Source organism: Balaenoptera borealis (assembly GCF_965194805.1).
Source record: "Balaenoptera borealis genome assembly, chromosome: 12".
Taxonomy (NCBI): domain Eukaryota; kingdom Metazoa; phylum Chordata; class Mammalia; order Artiodactyla; family Balaenopteridae; genus Balaenoptera; species Balaenoptera borealis.
Genome location: NC_138869.1, coordinates 4345043 through 4363525, shown reverse-complemented (window position 1 = coordinate 4363525; position 18483 = coordinate 4345043). Strand labels below are relative to the sequence as shown.

Sequence of the window (18483 nt, the reverse complement as noted above, 5' to 3'; positions counted from 1 at the left end):
CAGCCACGTGGCCTCTGGAAGACCCCAGACCCACCTGAGCTGCAGAATGTGGAGCGGGGGTTAGGCCAGCATTTTTTCATCCTGAGGGGCAGGACCCCAGGCGTGCTCCACAGGTGTAGGTACGTGGAGATCCGGCTGGTCTGAATGGCCACCAGGTTGCCACCAACACCTGCAAAGAGAGAGAATCTGGTTTCTCCTTCTTTATGCCAGTCTCTGAGTTCTATCCCTTATTTTAAGTCCAGCTTCTCCAGGAAGCCTTCCTTGACTGGTTCAGCCCTTGATTTCTTTTCTTTCCCTCCCACTTGCCCACAGATCTTGTGTCTGGCAGCAAACAAGGGTGGCCTGGGCCTTGTGAATGAGGTATTGAGGTAGTAGCTGCATCACCTTGACAGCTGGCAGCTCTTAAGGAGAAGGAGGTGTGATGGGGGAGGAAGGGAGGGAAGTGGGCGGGGAGGTCTCGGGAAGCCACTCAAGGAAGGAAACAGAGCGAACACTGGAATGTCTGAGAAAACAAAAGGAACTTTTCACCTCAAGGCGGGAAGGAGAGGAAAGAGGGCCGAGAGTGAGGGGAGGGAGGGTCGTGTGGCAGCCGAGCTGGGGCTCATTGAGGGGGAGCTCTTGACGTCCTGGGGAGCTGATCGTGGCCAGCTCTGCTGGGGCCATAGGCCCCAGTGACAAAGGCCCCTCGGAGCCCCTGCAGGCAGAGAGCGGGGCCTGCCCCTGGCAACTGTCCCCTTTAGAGGGCGGTTGGGTTGCCCACTGCCTCATCCCCATGGAGGACGACCCCTAACTGGGCCACATGTGCCCCGGCTGCTCCAGAGGATGCAAACAACGGCCATGGGCAGAGGATGGCTGCAGATCTATTTTGCTTGGCCCACGATGATTTTTTTAAAAAAAAGGAAAAAAATAAATTGGCGACCTTTACACATTAGGCCCTTAATCCAGATTCCTGTCTCCCTGGGGCTCCGTTTCCACCAGCCCGCAACCGGCCAGGCACCACGCGGGTCGCCCAGGAGCCCGCCCTGCAGTGCTCCCCACCGCCCACCTCGCCTCCCTGCGGAAGTCATTCGCGGTGCTCACTCGGCCCCTACAGACACCGAGCAGAGGACCCCAGGGGACTCTGTAGGCCTGTGGCCCCTGGGCCAGCTGCTGCTGTCCTCCTTGCAGTGGCCGGCCTGGCGCCGGAGAGGCCCTGTGGACTCGGCTGGGTGCGGGCCTGGCACGCACAGGACGCCGCGCAGATGGCCTGGGCAGTGGGTTGCCACACTCGTTCCTCTCCGACCAGCCGGCCCCCCTTAGAGCCTTACCAGAAACTGGACACAAGCCGAACTTGGGCTAAATGCCCACAGAGTTAAGCCTGGAAGGTGAACCAGTGGAGGGTCCGGAGGAGACCCAGGGGATGGAGGAGATTGAGGCAAGCTGATTCCTGCCCACCCCACCGTGAACCGGTGTTGTCACTGCCTTGCGTTTTAAGGAGAAGACAGGAATCCTGGTTCCTCTGTGTAAATGCCTCAGTTTTAAGTGTCATCAGTGAGTCTAAGTTAAAATAAAAGGAAAGCCACAAGAGGCCAACACCCTGGTTCTGAAGCCACACTTGGCCTCAGGTGCCAGCAGATCCCGGGTTAAAGCCTTCAAGGCTCTGGGATCAGCTCTGGTCCTGGGTGCCCGTGAGGGCAGGTGTGACCTGTAGTAGCCGGGGGCAGCGCTTTCTCCCCAGGGGCTACAGCAGCCTCCTGGGGCCGGGCCTGGACCTCCGAGATCGCTGCTCTTCTGGCCCCACCACCCAGAAGCCAGGTGACGGGACCCAGTACCTACCACAAATGATGGGGGCAAATATGGCCATGCCTCGGAACTGCTGCTTGGAGATGGTCTTGTTCAAGATGAGCCCCCCGAAACTGCGGGGGGAGATGGCAAACGATTAGAGTGGACGCTGGCCAACCCTCACCACGCAGGCCGCCCTGTCAGCCCGTCACCCTCCCAAAACATCCGTGGTGGCCGAGCTGGTCTCCTGTGTCTTCTGATGACGCACGTGGCTCCCACCTCTGTTCTGAGTCTCGGCTGTTCCAGAAGGCCCATGGAAGATGTCAGCCACTGAAAACACCAGACCCTTTCCGAGGCCACTTAGCTGGCTGGGCCCTGGCACGTGACAGCCCTGAGGTGCTCTCAGCAGGAACTGGGGCCCATGTGACGTCTCCCACCCCCGCTCCCCGAAGCTGCTCAGCACCTGGCCCACCAGCCCTGGGGTTTAGCGAAGACCTGGAGTCCAGGAGCTTCTGGAAGCAAAGACACCTTCGGCCACAGCCTCTGCTCCCCGAGTCAGGAGAGCACATCGGAAAGGACTGGGGTGGCCCCCGTCAGGGTCCACAAGGAGAAAGGGCCCCCAAGGATGGGGCTGGAGGGCCCAGGGCCCCGGAGCACTGATCCCTCAGCCCTGTAGGTCTCACCAGTGGCTGGGCTGCGGGAATGGCCTTCCCAGAGCTGTGGCCGTGAGGCCAGCTCAGCGGTGGCAGCAGGGGAGCGGGGCCGTGGTTGGCGCTCGCCTCCTGTGAACAGGGCTGCCCCTCAGAATACACCAGGCCCAGGGTTCTCGGGGGAGACGAGCGAAGAGCGTGATGAAGGCGCCCGAGGCCATGGCTCACCCCACCCGGATCCCGAGGCGTCGCCACCCGCGCACCTGCTGACTAGCATCGCCAGGACGATGGGGAACCACCCGAACTTGAGGATCTTCACGACGGGCGGGTTCTGCTTAGCGACGAGGATGCACATGGGGGTCAGGGCCGTGAAGCTGACGCAGACCAGCGGCATCAGATACCGACTGTCTGGGGGAAGAGAGAGGGGCGTGTGTGCCGTGGGGCTGGAGCTCAGGGTGGGGCCCAGGCTGTGGCCTGGGTGGCGGAGGTGACAGGTGCGTGGGGACTCGGGGCCCCAGAGGCCCGAGGAGCGGCTCCCATCCCCACCAGTCTGGATGGAGCGTCCCTTGCACCTCCATCACGCGGCTGAGGGGCTCCTGTCCACCTCGATCCCCGCCGCACCTGCCTTCGCTTTACTGACGCCTTTGCGGCTCTCCCGACACACGTGCCCTCCTCGGCCTGCTCTCAGCCCGGCCTCGCTATTCCCGGCTCCGTTTACGGGATCATGACCGTGGCCAGTGCCGCACTTGGCACTTTGTGTACCCAACTCTCCTGCTCTCACCGACCCGCTCGGACGGCCTGGGAGGAGGTGGCCGAGTAGGACACGCCCGTGGGCAGCAATGCCGGCTCTGCTCCTGCTGAGGTCACCCCGGGGGGACCCCTCGGTACCCACATTCTCACGGGGGCCCGTGTCCCTGTGTCACCCGCTCCAGGTGGCAGGAGCCACGAGGACGGACCTCGGCCTGGATCAGCCTCAGGAACCTGGGCCCCTGCCGGAGCCCAACGCACAGGGCACGTGTGGCCCCTCACCCGCCCGCCTCTCACCCGCACACATGGTGACTCACCGGCCTTGTGGAGAAGCGCCCGCCAACCCCGGCTGCGCCCGGAGCAGAGGCCCCCCCCACCCAGCACGCGGGCCTGGCCTGGGGCCCCTGCCCTTCTACGCAGGAAACAGCTGTGGCCATCCTTGTGCCCTGAGCGTCCTGGGCAGGAGGTAGGCCCAGGGCCTTGGCAGGTGTCCGCTGGCCTGGATGCGGCAGCTGGGAGTGTCGCCACTCAGGGCCGTAGCCTCCCAGCCGCGGTGGCCGTCTCCCTGGTGATAGCACAGGCGCAGCGGCTGCAGGCTCACCCTCGTCAGCAAGGACCCACCTGACTGCTGCCCAGCCGGGACCCCCGAGATAACCCAGTCTCTCACTGCAGGGACGGGTGACCCAACGGGACTTGACGTCCCGGGTGTGTGTGGAGGCATGGGGCTGGGTGCAGACGGGAGGAGGGCCCGGGGAGGCCGGTAACTCAAAAGTTATTTTGCAAATCAGACTCCATAACTAGTCCGTGCACAAATCTTTGAAATTCAGTGTGTTTGAAGAATAAAATTAGGGCGTCTTGTTAGATCTTCACCTCCACTTCGTGAACTTTCAGCATCTCCCAAACCATCCTTCCTGTTGCTGCAGGCCTTTCCTGGATGGCTGGGGCTCGCGGAGCCACGCCACCCTCACTGGGAGCGTGTCCTGGGCCACTTCTGTTGCCCACATGTAAAAACCGGCGATTCCTTAAACCCCTGGGTCCACGCGCCCACCACGCCCCACGTTTCACCTTCGTTGCTGTCCACTCCACCCATGGAAGCCGTGACCGCACTCGGAACTGACATCTGCTAGATCCGGACAGGCGTGCAGCCATCCTGGGGGGGCCACACCAGGTGGGAGGCCACAGACGGGACACTTGGAGCGGGTGCTCAGCTGTGCAGACGCAGTGAGGGAGCCGCCGGCAAGGGGTTGCCGTGTGTCCACAGCGTCCAGGGCGCGAGCCAAGCTGTGTCCCCACGCGGACTTGGGCGATGTCGGGGTGGGGGGGTGGCCACAAGGTCTTGTTCCCAGAACGTGTGCAAACGCCCCCTCGGCGGCTGACCAGGTCACAGGCCACCTTCTGAGGAGCCTGGCTTCTGCCTCCTTGGCTGTGACACTCCTGCCTGGAGTCACCTCTCTGGCAGCTGGTGTGTGTCTGGCGTGAACTGTGCCCCCCGCGAGGAGGTGCTGAAGTGCCCAGACCAGCCTCTGTCAGAGGTAGACACTGACAACTTGTACATCTGCTGCCCGGAGAGACCTGTCCCCATGGTGCACTGGAAAAGCTGGCGGCACCTGGAGGCGACCCCCATCTGCCCAGTGACCCCAGGCCTCGCCTATAAAAGAACAGACCCCAGCCTCGAGCCCTACCTCTGTGTTTGTGGAAGAAGCTGCTGACGAACGCCAGGAGGGACAAGGTGATGAGGTCTCCCAGGCTGGCCGCGATGGGCGTCGCAATGTTGTCCGGGTTGACCCCGAGCTTTCGGGCGCCGATCACTATGCAGACCATCAGCATCCCTGCAGGGGGAGGGGACAGGCGGCCGGTGAGCGGGTGGCGGGGCTGGCCAGGAGCTCGCTGCACCCACGGAGCCGCCCGCTCTCGGGGTCCCTCCCTGCACTGGGGCCGCGAGGCTTGGACTCTGCCCTGGGTCTCGCGGGCTTGACGCTGTGGAGCGGCCCAAGCACTCTGATGACCCCCTGAGCCGTCGGGGAGACGCTCCCCACCTTGGGAACTACAGGTGTGATGCTCACAGCCCTCCTGGCAGGAAGGTGGACCCCAAACTGCTCTGAGCAGCAGGGGCCCTGGGGGGGCAACTGGCCCCGTGAGTGGTTTCCAAGGGGCAAAGCCTGCGGGGAAGACGGCAGGGTGGGGTCTGGGGCAGTGTGGGGCGGCAGTGCAGGTGGTCCCTGGAGGGAGGGAGGGAAGGGGGGGCACACAGAAGGCAGCACGGCACTGGGGGGCCTGAGGGGCTGCCAGGGCCCAGCACGTGGCCACGAGTGCAGGGTGACATCCCTGCTGGACCTGAGAGGCCCTTCCTTGTGGCCGCTACACCTCCCAGGACCTGTTTCTGTTCTGACTCGGTTCTGAGGCCACTGTGACGTGCTTCCACCCCCCATGCCACACTGCCTGGGACAAAATCCAGCAGCATCTTGTGTGGCCTTTAAGAAGACACTTCGCATCTTGGCCACTGCTGTTTTAACACTGGACCCAGCGTTCTGTAACTCTAAAAGTAATCAGAGTTATCACGGTGCCATCGAAAGCTGCTGGCCACAGTCTGTGCTGTTTTGTGACCAGGTCCCAGCAACTTTATTCTTTTGCAATGTCATTTGTAAGTGAATTGACACTGCCTGGCTGAGCTGGTGGTCTGGTGACAATCCCACAGGGATGTGTAGAGGACACCACCGGTTTGAGATCACTTATTACAAACCACCAGCACCACTGCCCGGCTTCATGGCTCAGACAGGCCAAGGTCATGCTGTGACCCACCAGCCACGCTTCCTGAGTCCCCCTCACCTTGGGACAATCCCGGCTATGTCCTTGCCACTGAGGTGCACCCCATCTGAGGCCTCAGTCTTCTCATCTATAAAACAGAAGCTAGGATGGCCCATGGGAACGGCACCGCCTTCTGGAGACTTGGTGTCTCCTAGGCTCTGTTCTCTCAGAAGGTTCAGCCCTTCCTTGGCCCAGACGTGCAGGCATGCAGCAGGTCTGTGAATTGGCTCCTGGGTTTCCGCGCTCTGGCCCTGCCCTGACCTGGGCTCCTGCACGGGGATGCAGCTGCCTGGTAGGAACCACAGCCACCGAATAACCAGCTGCATCCTGCTGGGGGTCGGGTGAGTGAACAGTCGACTTTACAAGGCTACCCCTCTTCCTTCCTGGACCTGCGTGCGCTTTGCACGATACACACAGACACCCGGTCCAGAGAGAACCAGTGTGACCACTGTCCATTCAGAAAACCTGGGAGCTGGCTGGTGCCTTGGTTAAGTGTGGAAAGAACCACGGGCTCTGCACTCATACTACTTGCTTGGTGGAGGAGCAGACAGTACACAAGGGAACAAGCGTGTGAAGCAAACACAGCGTGACTGCGAGCGAGTCGGGACCGCGAGACTGGAGTCACCCGTGTGCTCGCGCACCGAGGGATCACCCTGAACTAGGATGAGCCCCGCAGCGTCGGCCCCCAGCGTGTCCCGGGCTCCGGGACAGAAGCTGGCACACAGGAGGCTCGGGGAGTGCTGAGTGGTGAACATGTGCGCACCCACTGGGCTCCTCGCTGATGCGCGTGAGCTCCCCGGGGCTGAGGCGGCGTGGCAGGAGCGGGGTGGGGACAGCAGATGGTAGAAGAGGACACGCAGGCCCCTCTCGGAGGAGCTGCCGTCGTGCAGGGAGCTGACACGAGAGCTTCAGATACTCGCAAGCACTCCAAAAGGAGCGTGAAGCGGGGTGGCCTCAGGCGGGGGAGGGGGCACAGGACCTGCCTTGCCCCAGACCCCGCCCGGGCCCTCCCGCCAGCCAGTCACAGAGAGACGTGTCTCTGCCCCAGCAGAGGGCAGGGACCCCCTCGCCGCCCTCCAGGTCAAGGTGGGTGTGACGACCCAGCGGCACCCCGACCCGCGCAGGACCCCGAGGGCTGCTCACCCAGGGCGCAGGCCGCCAGGAAGGCGGTGATGACGCTGCTGGCGCACAGCACCTCCGCCTCCACCACGTCCAGCTCCTGCCCCGACGCCGCGCCCAGGAGCAGGGCTGCCACGGCGGCCAGGAGCCCCACGACGGTGGCCTGCACCTGCGGGCAGGAACCAGATGTGAGGCAGGCCTGCTGACCTCGCCCGAGAGCAACAAAGCCGACACCCCCTTCAGCCCGATCCCTGCGGAAACCGCTGCCCCGCCCCGTCCTTCCCCGTCATCTTGTGTAGGGTCCTCGGTCAAGGGCCCCCCGTGTTTCCTCACAGCCCCTCTCACTGGTCTGGACAAAAGTGCTGTGATCTCCAGCAGCACAGACAGTGCCCCTGCCCCCCGGAAACGCCCAGGACCCCCGGGAGACACCAGAGCCGTCGGAGCTGAGGCCCCGGCGCACATGCGAGGCCAGTCAGGCTCCGCAGACGAGAACACGCCCAGCTCACACACGAAATTCCACTCAGGGTCCCAAGATTCTTCATGGCACCTGACAACTCATTTTAAGTTTAACTTTCACAAAAATGAGCAGATGTGCAAGAATAGCCATAACAACTTTGAGAAAGAAAATGGAAATTTTGGCATTTTCATTATGAATATGTACTTTAAAGCTATAGTATTAAAAACGGTGGCTTGGCAGAGAAATAGACAAATAGGTCAGCAGGACAGAACAGGATCCAGGAATTGAACCATGAATATGTGAAAATTTTAAATTTAATGTATGAAAATTTAATCATGAATGTATGAAAGTTTACTATGATCAAGGTGGCATTTCAAATCAGGATGGAATACATAAGGTAAGAGAAACCGGGTATTTGCTTGGAAAAATAAAATAGATTCTGACTTTATACCGTTCACACACATATACCTAAACATAAAAACCTAAAGTGTGAAATGGATGAAAGTACTGAATAATGTGTTTCAGATTTTGGATTAGGGAAGGCCTCCTACTAAAGATGAAACATATAAAATCTATAAAGAAAAATACAGGTAAGATTTACAAAGTCCAAGCATGACTTCTGTGTTACAAAAGACACCACAAAACAAAGGCAGGGATAGATTTGGAGAAAATTTTCCGTCTTACATAACTAATAAAAGATTAGTATCCAGAATAATGAGTCCATTTTACCAAATCAACAATAATAAAAAGATAAGGTGAGAGAACAATGCATAAGGGATATGACAGGTAATCCACAGAAAGGAAATACAAACGGCTAAGAAACACACAAAAGATGATCAAATCCCTAGTAATCAGGAAAACTTTAAATAAAATCCCAATTGGAAGGTTAGGATTAGGGTTATTTGTAGCCAGGGCTGGTCCTCCTCTATTAAAAGTAAGTACTGTTTGATTTTCTTGGCACTGGGGTCTCTGCTCATCGGGTAAATGGATGGATGGGGTATACTTCTTACCTGTCGGATGAAGTAAAGTTAAAACTCAAAGGTCGGCAGTACAAAGTACACACGGACAAATACATGGGACGATGGTTGTCTTACACACTGATGGTGGTAAAATTGATACAGGAATTCTGGTAGGAAATTTGTCTAAGTTATCCAAATACCTGATGATCTAGCATTTTCCCAGAGAAACGTACACATGCGGACAAAGAAGCACATAATCATGATGGTGATTGGAGCTGCTCTGTACAGAGTGACGTCCATTCGTTAAGTCACTATTAAGAGAAAAGTGCTATTTATGAAGTTACACGTACAGTATAGTATGTTTTATGCATAGAAACATGGGAACTCGTGTGGTCTCTGTCTGTGGGCACATCCATGTGTCTGCAAACAAAGAAAGGGTTTAGAAGAGTCCTTCCCATGCTGGTGAGCTTATGAGGAACTAATAATTCAAGTTTTTTTTTTAATAAATAAATTCATTTATTTATTTTTGGCTGAGTTGGGTCTTCGTTGCTGCGCGCTAGAGCACAGGCTCAGTAGTTGTGGCACACGGGCTCAGTTGCTCCGCGACATGTCGGATCTTCCCGGACCAGGGCTCAAACCCATGTCCCCTGCACTGGCTAGCAGATTCTTTAACCACTGCGCCACCAGTGAAGTCCCATTTCAATTATTAATTCTAGTGCTGTTATTGCACCAAGAAATCAGATATTTTGCAATCCTTTCGGGAAACATCTAGAGCCTTAAACTGTTCATACCTTGTGAACTTGTGGGAAGTTCTCTTAAGAAATCTATGCAAAAGGAGAACACTCTCACTGCAGTATAGCTTATCGAGTAGGCGCCTGTAACTGCAGGTGCCCCGCAGGGCGAGGGGTCGGTCTGTGAGCGGATGGGCCGAGCTCGGCAGGTCTGCACAGGCCCCGCAGAGCCAGCCCCCAGCTGCCCTTCCCTCTTACCCGTGAGGTCCTGGCTCACGTATCACTCTTGGGTACGTTGTCGTGATAGAATATGCTGAAGTTATTTAAAAAGTTTTAAGTATGGAACTTACTGCATCCTTTATGCTTTGATGTTAAGCTTTTTAAAAAATGGAGGAGACCAATTGCATCCACGCTGTGACAGGACCACGTGCCAGGCCAGGGCCTGCCCACAGCAGGACCTAATCAACACCGGTTGAGGAGGATTCGGTAGGAAAAGAAACGCAAAACCAGTGACTGTCGCTGAGGTGTTTACCACCCGCCCCTGCAGACCCTCTGCCGGGGCCTCGTGAGAGCTTTAACCTCCAGGGGCTTCAGCCACAGGCTGTAGACCCGGCCCCTGTGAAGCACCTCGGTGGACGAGGCAGACGTCTAAACACAGAACTGCGTCCAGGACGGCCTGACGGCGCCCGCAAGGCCCGGAGAGGCAGCCAGTGCCAGGCTGGAGCCGGGTCTGAGGAGAGTCCCCACGGGGTGCCGGGGAGGGGAAAGGAAATCCCAGGAGGGGAGGGGAGGGGAGGGGGGGGGCCGGGCCCACCCCTGGACAAGGGGGCCGGCAAAGGGGCTCCAGGGGGAGGAGGCCCCTTGAGCTCGAGGGTTAGAAAAGGCCAGGCAGGGGCCGTGCAGAAGCGCACTGGAGCCCAGGTGCCTGGACGGGGAGGCCAGGGCAGCGGGGCTGGGCTCCAGGTGGCCCAGGGGAGGGTCCTCAGAGTGGCTGGACGGAAGGGTGAGGGACAGAGGCAGGCTGAGGGCTGCTGGGTTTCTAGCCGGGTCAGATGGGAGTGTCACTCACTGGGCACGCGAATCCCACCCGACGAGCCACACAGCAGCCCATCTCACAGATGAGGCCCCTGAGCTGGGCCACCCCAGAGCAAACTTCCAGCCCAAACCAGACGGAGTCGGGGACTTCAAAGAGGGGTGTGAGGAGGGCAGGCGACGGGGCCGGATCTGGCGACACTGCTCTGGAGATGCCCAGCGGGGAGCTGGAAACGGGCTCCGGAGCCCAGGTGAGAAGTCAAGGCCCCTCCTGAGTCTGTGTGTCCTGCCCAGGGCAGCCTGCTGGTCAGTGACGGTCTCACCTGCACGCCAGTGCGACCTGGGTCCAGTTCTCGGTGTGGCCACAGCCTGCCCCGGCCAGAGGAACCCGGGAGGCTCTGGATACAAACACTTCCGTCCAGATCCAGGCCCAGCCTACTGCTACCTCGGGCTTCCTGGCTCCGTGAGATGTCCCCCGCGACCCCCCAGTTAGGAGGAGACACAAGTTTGCGACGCGCATGAAGCATGAAGGGACAAACGGGAGGGTCACCTGGATGAGGGCGAGGTTACTGCTGATGACTCTGTGCTGCTCCTGGGGGTCATCGATCTGCCCAGTGTTGGCCTAGGATGGAAAAGAAGGGCAAAGGGTGAGTCGGGCGGCAGTGCCGAAGCCAGGTCCACCCTTCTTGGAGAGGTGGTCTCAGGACAGGCCAGCAGACGCCCCCTCACTGCTGCCAGAGCCAACTGTCCTGCCAGCTTTCAAAACGGTGACTCGGGGCTGGAGAGGTGGCAACACAGGCCCAGCTCTTCCCCTCACAGGTGTGCGATCACACATACACGTGCACACGTGGGCACGCGTGTCACCAAGAACCTCAGCCGTTGACCATCCAGCCGGTCCATGAGGGGTGCCGGGCTCCCCCCCATCCTGCCATCCCTCCTCCCCGCCCACGAGTCGCAGCTCACGTGACCAGCAGCCAATCACCCCACCTTGGCAAAGTGTCCTGCTTAAGAAACATATGTAAGTCCCTCTTCTCTTGGGATAAAAAAGCGAGATCGGAAATGCAGCTTTCTCCTTTAAAAGGGGTAGCTTCTCCTAACGTCACAGCCTTTGCCAGCAAAATTCAAGATATAGATGAGAAAAAGTTTCAAAGCAAATATATTTTCTTGGCTCCTTTGTACTGAGTTCACTACATTACTGAACTCTGAGGAAAATACATAATTCTTTTTTACTTTTTTTTTTTTGGCTGCGCCGTGTGGCTTGCGGGACCTTAGTTTCCTGACCAGGGATCAAACCCAGGCTCCCAACCACTGGACGGCCAGGGAAGCCCCCAGAATTACTTTTCTTTGTACAAGTAAGGGGAGGCTTCTTGTCTTTGGGCGCCTGGGGCACATCAGGTCACCACTGTGGAGCCCCAGTCGGCTCTGGCTTCATCCAGGTGGCCTGACACCTGCCTCGGGTGTCCTCCCAGGAACCAGGGCGCAGGTGGAGCAGAGCCGCAAGGGACCCACCGAGGCCACACCCGCTCCGCCCGCCCCCCCCCCCGCCCCGGGCCCCCTGCGGCCCAGAGACGCCGGTGCCCGTGTGTTGGTTCCTGTGAGTCAACCAACTGCAACGTATCAGGGTAGTCAGAGGGCTGGTGCTGGCCCATGACCCTCAGTACGAATCAGAAAGGCAGTCCTTCCTCAAGAAGCCTCATTTCCACTGGCTGGGAAGCGTGTAAAACACGTGCACAAGTCTAGAACCCGTACAACCCACGAAGCGGCATGGAGGTGCCTCCTGGTGCCAGAGGCCTGAGACCAAGTCCAGGCTGAGCGGGAAAGAGGGAGCGGAGGAGAGGGTGCCTGGAGATCCCATAGGGATGAAGGCGGGGAGAGCCGGGGGCAAGCAGCTGTGGGTTTCAGGGAATTAGGCCAGGGGACGGCAACGGGGCTGACGGGCAGTGGATTCCCGTCCAGACACTGGGGAGCGTGGGTTTCGGATGAGTTATCCACGTGGAGGCTGAAATTGGCCAGGATGGTGGCGGGAATTGGTGTGCAGATGAAGACCCTCAGAGGGTCCATTATCCAGGGCCGTGTGGGACGGAGCCACGAAGGAGGGAAGGAACAGGGCCGGCCAGGAGGGTGAACCTCGGGCAGGGGCCCTCGGGCAAGGGGGGGGTCAGGTCTCCATCAAGGTACAGGGACATTTCTTTCCCCTAGAACGACGGTCCTGGAGAGGTCAGGCTAGGAGCTAGAGGCACGAGGCCAGTCCTGGCACAGGCTGGGGCCTTTCAAGACTCCAAGGCAAAGGAGTGGGAAGCTGGAGCGTCTCTAGACCAACCCAGATTCATCTCAGCAGAAGCAGCCCGCAGGCCCTTCCTAAGCGTGCGTTTGGATCACATACACTCAAACATCTTCAGTCTCTCTTAATCTCACGAGCCCTTACAGCTGCATCAACACGCCTCCCCGCCCTGCGGTTCTGGCTGCAGCTCGGCCACGCGGCCTCTCCCTCAGCGACAGGCCCAGGCGTGGGGACCAGCCCCTCCTCCCGTCCCCCAGGTGAGGATCACTTCCTGCCGCTACGCGGCCTGGAGAGCCTTGCCCCCACAACCTTGCGGAGGACCCTCCTTAATTCTGCTCGGCTCCCGTCCCTGCACCTCCTGTTTGCTGCCAGGTCCTGACTCGCCCAGCGAGTTAGAGCTTCACAAGGTCATCTGGCCCATTCACAACAAAAAATACTTACTGGATTAAGAGAGAGGACTGACCCTTGCTGTCCTTCTCCTTCCTCAAATTGGAGAGTAGGGAAAGACAACCGTCTAACTTTTTATTTCTAAATAAATGTAGACTTTTTTTTGCAAGAGTTCCAAAGTCAGCGCAGAGAGTTTCCCATATACCTGTCGCCCAGTTTCTACTGATCGTAACACCTTACAGCAGGGGTCCCCAGCCCCTGGGCCGCACAGTACGAGGTGGGCGGCGGGCCACCGAGCAAAGCTTCATCTGCCACTCACCGTCGCTCACATTACCGCCTGAGCCATCCCTCCCCACCCTCGTCCGTGGAAAAATCGTCTTCCGCGAAACTGGTCCCTGGTGCCAAAAAGGTTGGGGACCACTGCCTTATAGAACCACAGGACAGTCATCAAACTAAGACGTTAACACTGGCTCAACACCACCAGCTAGGTGACAGGATGTATTTGCACATCCCGGCTTTCCCACCGCTGTCCCTTCTCTGTTCCAGGAAGTAAGTCCAGACCCCCCGCTGGCTCCTTGGTCTCCTCCAGGCAGTGATGGGTCCTCACCTTCCCTCGTCTTTCTCACCGTGGCACCTCAAGGAGTGCTGCTCAGGCCTTCTGCAGAAGGCCCCTCAACGTGGGCTTGTCTGGTGCCTCCCCACGACTAAACTGAGGGTGCGGGTTCGGGGGAAAGAGGCTGCCGAGGGGAGGTGCCTTCTCCTCGTGTGCAGACTCCGAGGCGCGTGACACCACACGGCTGATCACAGGTGCCCTGACCTCGGCTGAGGTGCGTCTGCCGGGATTCTGCACTGCAAACTCACGGTTTTCCCTTCCCCACACGCCATCAGCTAGAAGTCACTCATCAGGTCTGCCCCACGCTCAGGGGGAGGGGAATTAGGCTACTGCTCCTCCATGGAAGCAGATCGAAGCTTTGAGGACACTTTCTAAAACTACCAGAGCGATTCACAATTATTGGGGGACATATCTGAAGCTATGCACACATGCTGTTTCTCCTGAAAGTTCCACTTGGTGCTACTGCGGTGTCAGTGTCTCTAGGTCCTCTTATGGATGGAGCCAGGAAACGTACGTGTATGCACCCTAACCCCGCTGTGCACACACGCAAATTTAGTTTCGTCTCCCTCTGTGCGTCCTAAACACACGTAGTTTACACGGGTATCTCTGACTCCAGTCCAGCATCACAGGGCTCAACATGGCAGAGAGCAGACAGCTTTCAGACACACACTGGAAACAAGAAGAGGCTTCTACAGTGTAACACAGGTTCAGAGGGAATCCTTGGGCATAGAGAGCAGGGGAGTTAGGTGGACAGAGGACCCACGCCCAGAAATGACGGCAGGACACGTTTCCCGCCCAGGACAGGAGGCCCCGGGGACAACGGGCACCTCGGACAGGTGGCGACTTGGCTTCAACAAGAGGCGCCTCTCCTCTCGCCTGACTGGCTTGTGCCGACGAGGGGACGCTTGGCTGAGCAGAAGCAGTGAGGTTGTGTGCTGGGGTCACAGGCAGGGAAGTGCCCAGAGTGGCCACAGTAAGAGGGACACAGACCAGTGAGACCAGTGAGCGGCCTGTACCTCCAGGGAACACACTGTGACGCCCCCCAGCCACCAGGGGGTCACCTGCTCTACAGAAGGAGATCCACAGACTAGGAGGAAACCCAAATAGAGGATGCTCGAGTGACCAAGAATCCCTGTGCCCTGAAGGCCACAGTCATGACAGACTCAGCAGACTCCAAAAATGGAGGCAAAAGCCTAAGGAAACAATCAAGACAGAACCCGAGTAAGACTCTAGGACAGCTAAGCCAGGGGGTGGCAGAGGCTGGTGCCTTCGCACAGGGAGAGACGGTCTGGGGTTCTAGAAAGCACAGACTCGGTCTCTGAATGTAAAGTAAAACACGGAGACAAGCAGGACTCCTCACAATGACCTCAGTAGCACAGAGCTTGAGAGCAAGATTAAGAGGAAATGAGTGAAATGAAAAATCAAGCGCAGGTGTTTTCCCAGAATGAAGCACAACCAGACAGAGATGGAAAGAAGGCAGATCCAGAAGCTGCATGTGTATACGTTAGAGTTAGAGAGAGGGAATGTGAACGCATATCAGAATATAAGAAATCACAAAAAATAGGATTTTCATAGAGCTGAAGACAGACATACGTCTTTAGATTGAAAAATCTAAGATGTATATAAGGTAAGGGAAAACGGTCCATGCCAGAAATACCGCAGTGAAATTTCAGAACGTGGATGATAAAAAAAAATGCACAAGAAGTTCAGATGGGGGACTTCCCTGGCCGTCCAGTGGTTAGGACTCTGCATGTGCAATGCAGGGGGCACGGGTTCAGTCCCTGGTTGGGGAGCTAAGATCCTGCAAGCCGCACGACACGCGGCCCCCGCCAAAAAAAAGTTCAGATAGGAAGATAAAATCAACAGGCTACCTACGAGAAATGAGACTCAAAGAGACGCAAGGCCACCATTAGCAACACTGGGTACAGAGGACACTGCAAGCCTGTCTCAGTTGAGGGGACACACCTGTGAACGCTGCCTCGCTATCCGGCCAGGCTGGGGTCAGCCGGGAGGATAAAGGCCCCGTCACACTTGGCAGTCCAGACAGATCACCTGCCAGGACCCTCCCCTGAAGCAGGTCCTGGACGACACAGGCAAACCACACGAAAGATACACTGAAAAGGAAGCCGGCGGGGAGGGATATCAGCCAGAGGGCGGACAGCGAAGCCCAGCCCGTGCTCCTTGGAGGAAACACAGGATGAACCACCCAGACTGACCACAGCAGCTCTGTGGGAGGGTTAGAAGCCAGGCCAGGCCCTGCAGCAGCCAAGGAAAAGCCTCACCCCCGACGGCAGGAAAGGTCGTTGTCGCCCTTGCCCCACTCCCCCAGCACAGCCCCGTGGAGACAGGAGGCAGCCGTCCAGCCCCTGGGCCTCCCTTGGGACAGAGGGAAAGAAAGGACTTGTCTGTGACCTTCTGGCTGGTCTAGGGGCTCCCAAGAAACGGGTTTCTCTCTCATCCGACTCACAGATCAGACCGGAAGCTAGCATAGTTTATGTATCAGGTCGGGACAACAGATTTAAAGTCCGGAAAGAAAAAAAAAACCTGTCAACTCTGGCAAAAACTGTCTTTTGAAAATGAGGGGGGATTTAAGACATTTCTAGATACATAAAAGCTGACAGAGTTCATTACCACTAGGCCTGCCCTATGGTCAATATTAAAGGGAGTCCTTCAAGTTGATGAAAGGATGATCAAAAGTCACTCAAATACATATATTGAAAAATATAAAGTTCTCCAGTAAAAGCAAACACACAGCCAAATATAAAAACCTGTGTATTGTAATTTTGGTTCATAACTCCACTTTTATGCCTTTGTAGGATTTAAAAGACAAAAGCATAAAAATAATTTAAATCTATATTACTGAGTACACAGTATATAAAATGTAATTCATGATATCAATAACATAAACGAGGTAGAGCTTTAAAGGAATCGAATTTTTGACTAATTTAAGTTGGTATCAGTTTAAAATAGATTATTATAACATTAGGATGTTATACTGATTCCCCAAGGTACCCACAAAGAAAACATCTACAGGACACACACAAGAAAAATGAGAAGTGAGTCAAGACCTATCACTACAAAAAATTAACTCATCAAAAAGACAGAAGGGAGAAAATGAGGGGGAGAAAAGCTATGAGACATACAGAAAACAAATACCAAAACGGCAATAATTAGTCCTTGCCTATCACTAATTACTTTAAATGTAAATAAACTTCCCAATCGAAAAACATAAATTAGTAGAATAAATTTTTAAATATACAAGATCCAACTACATGCTGTCTACAGGAGGGTAACTTTAGATCTAACGACACACATGGATTGAAAGAGAAAAGATGGAAAAAAGATATTCCTTACAAATAGCAACCAAACAAGAGGAAGGATGACTGTACTAATATCAGACAAAATAGATACTAAGTAAAAAACTGATCCAAGAAACAAAGAAGGACATTATATACTGATAAGAGGACTTTGTATATTGATAAAATATATATTGATTATACATTGACAAAACCACCAGGAACACGTAACAGTTATAAACATACATAGACCAAACATCAGAACTCCTAAATACAGGAAGCAAACGTTGACAGAATTGAAAGGAGAAGTAGAGAGCTCTGCAAAAATAGGAGAAGACTTCAATTCTCCACTTTCAATAATGGATAGGACAACCAGACAGAAGATTATGAAGGAAACACAGGACTTGAACATGTCTATAGACTAACTGAACCTAACAAACAGATACATGATACTCTACCCAACAACAGCAGAATACATATTTTTCTTAAGGGCACTTGGAACATTCGTTGAAAAAGAAGAAAAATCTCAAATCAACAACCTAACTTTACAACTAGAAAAGAACAAACTAAACCCAAAAGCTATCAGAATAAAAGAAATAATAAATATTAGGCCATCACCAAAAAATCTACAAACAATAAATGGTTGAGAGGGTGTGTAGAGAAGGGAACCCTCCTGCACTGTTGGTGGGAATGTAAACTGGTGCAGCCACTGTGGAGAACAATATGGAGATTCCTTAAAAAACTAAAAATAGAACTACCGTATCGTATGATCCAGCAATCCTACTTCTGGGCATATATCCAGAGAAAACCATAATTCAAAAAGACATGTACCCCAATGTTCATTGCAGCACAATTTACTATAGCCAAGACATGGAAGCAATCTCAGTGTCCATCAACAGAGGAATGGATAAAGAAGATGTGGTACATATATACAGTGGAATATCAGCCATAAAAAATAACGAAATAATGCCATGTGCAACGACATGGATGGACCTAGAGACTGTCATACTGAGTGAAGTAAGTCACACAGAGAAAGACAAATATCATATGATATCGCTTATATGCAGAATCTAAAGGAATGGTACAAGTGAACCTATTTATAAAACAGAACTTGAGTCACAGATGTAGAAAACAAACTTGTGGTTACCAGGCGAGAAAGGGGAGGGGAGGGATAAATTGGGAGATTGGGATTGACATATACACACTACTGTATATAGAATAGATAACTAATAAGAACCTACTAAACAGCACAGGGAGCTCTATTCTGTACTCTGTAATGACCTATATAGGAATAGAATCTAAAAAAGAGTGGATAACATGTGTATGAATAACTGACTCACTTTGCTGTACAGCAGAAACTAACACTGTAAATCACCTATACTCCAATAAAAAAAATAGAGGGAAAAATAAATATTAGGGATAAACAGAAAATAGAAAAACAATGGAGAAAATCAACAAATGCTGTTTCCTCAAAAAGATCAACAAACTGATCAAACCTTAAGCTAGACTGATTAAGGGAAAAAAGAAAAGACTCACATAACTAAAAGTAGAACTGAGAAGACATTATTACTCAATTTACAGAAATAAAAAGTATTATCAGAGAGTACTTTAATGATTATATGCCAACAAATTGGACAACCTAGAT

General features: G+C 54.9%; 2 protein-coding genes across 12 annotated transcripts in view; one reads left to right on the top strand and one right to left on the bottom strand.

The window, feature by feature from the left end:
• Positions 1 to 18483, bottom strand: part of SLC41A3 (solute carrier family 41 member 3) — a gene marked incomplete at its 3' end in the record, with an annotated part of 66393 nt that overhangs the window by 3913 nt on the left and 43997 nt on the right. For all 6 annotated transcript variants that reach the window (XR_014232253.1, XM_082345275.1, XM_082345279.1 and 3 more), the window contains 6 exons: positions 10812 to 10883; positions 7107 to 7251; positions 4841 to 4987; positions 2675 to 2819; positions 1816 to 1895; positions 35 to 169 (listed from right to left, as the gene is read on the bottom strand). Coding sequence is in view for 5 of the 6 variants with exons in the window: in XM_082345275.1 (XP_082201401.1) it covers positions 35 to 169; positions 1816 to 1895; positions 2675 to 2819; positions 4841 to 4987; positions 7107 to 7251; positions 10812 to 10883 (724 nt within the window). The remainder of the gene's footprint in view (positions 1 to 34; positions 170 to 1815; positions 1896 to 2674; positions 2820 to 4840; positions 4988 to 7106; positions 7252 to 10811; positions 10884 to 18483) is intronic.
• ZXDC (ZXD family zinc finger C) overlaps positions 1 to 18483 on the top strand; it is a 67148-nt gene that overhangs the window by 31772 nt on the left and 16893 nt on the right. For 2 of the 6 annotated variants that reach the window (XM_082345207.1, XM_082345215.1), the window contains one exon: positions 3344 to 3616. The exons of 1 other annotated variant lie outside the window; for it this stretch is intronic. In XM_082345207.1, coding sequence (XP_082201333.1) covers positions 3344 to 3470 — 127 coding nt within the window. In that variant the 3' untranslated portion in view covers positions 3471 to 3616. Of the gene's footprint in view, positions 1 to 3343; positions 3617 to 9605; positions 10806 to 12460; positions 12504 to 18483 lie in introns of those variants that run through there. 3 more of the 6 variants (XR_014232236.1, XM_082345209.1, XM_082345218.1) reach the window with 3 other exon arrangements.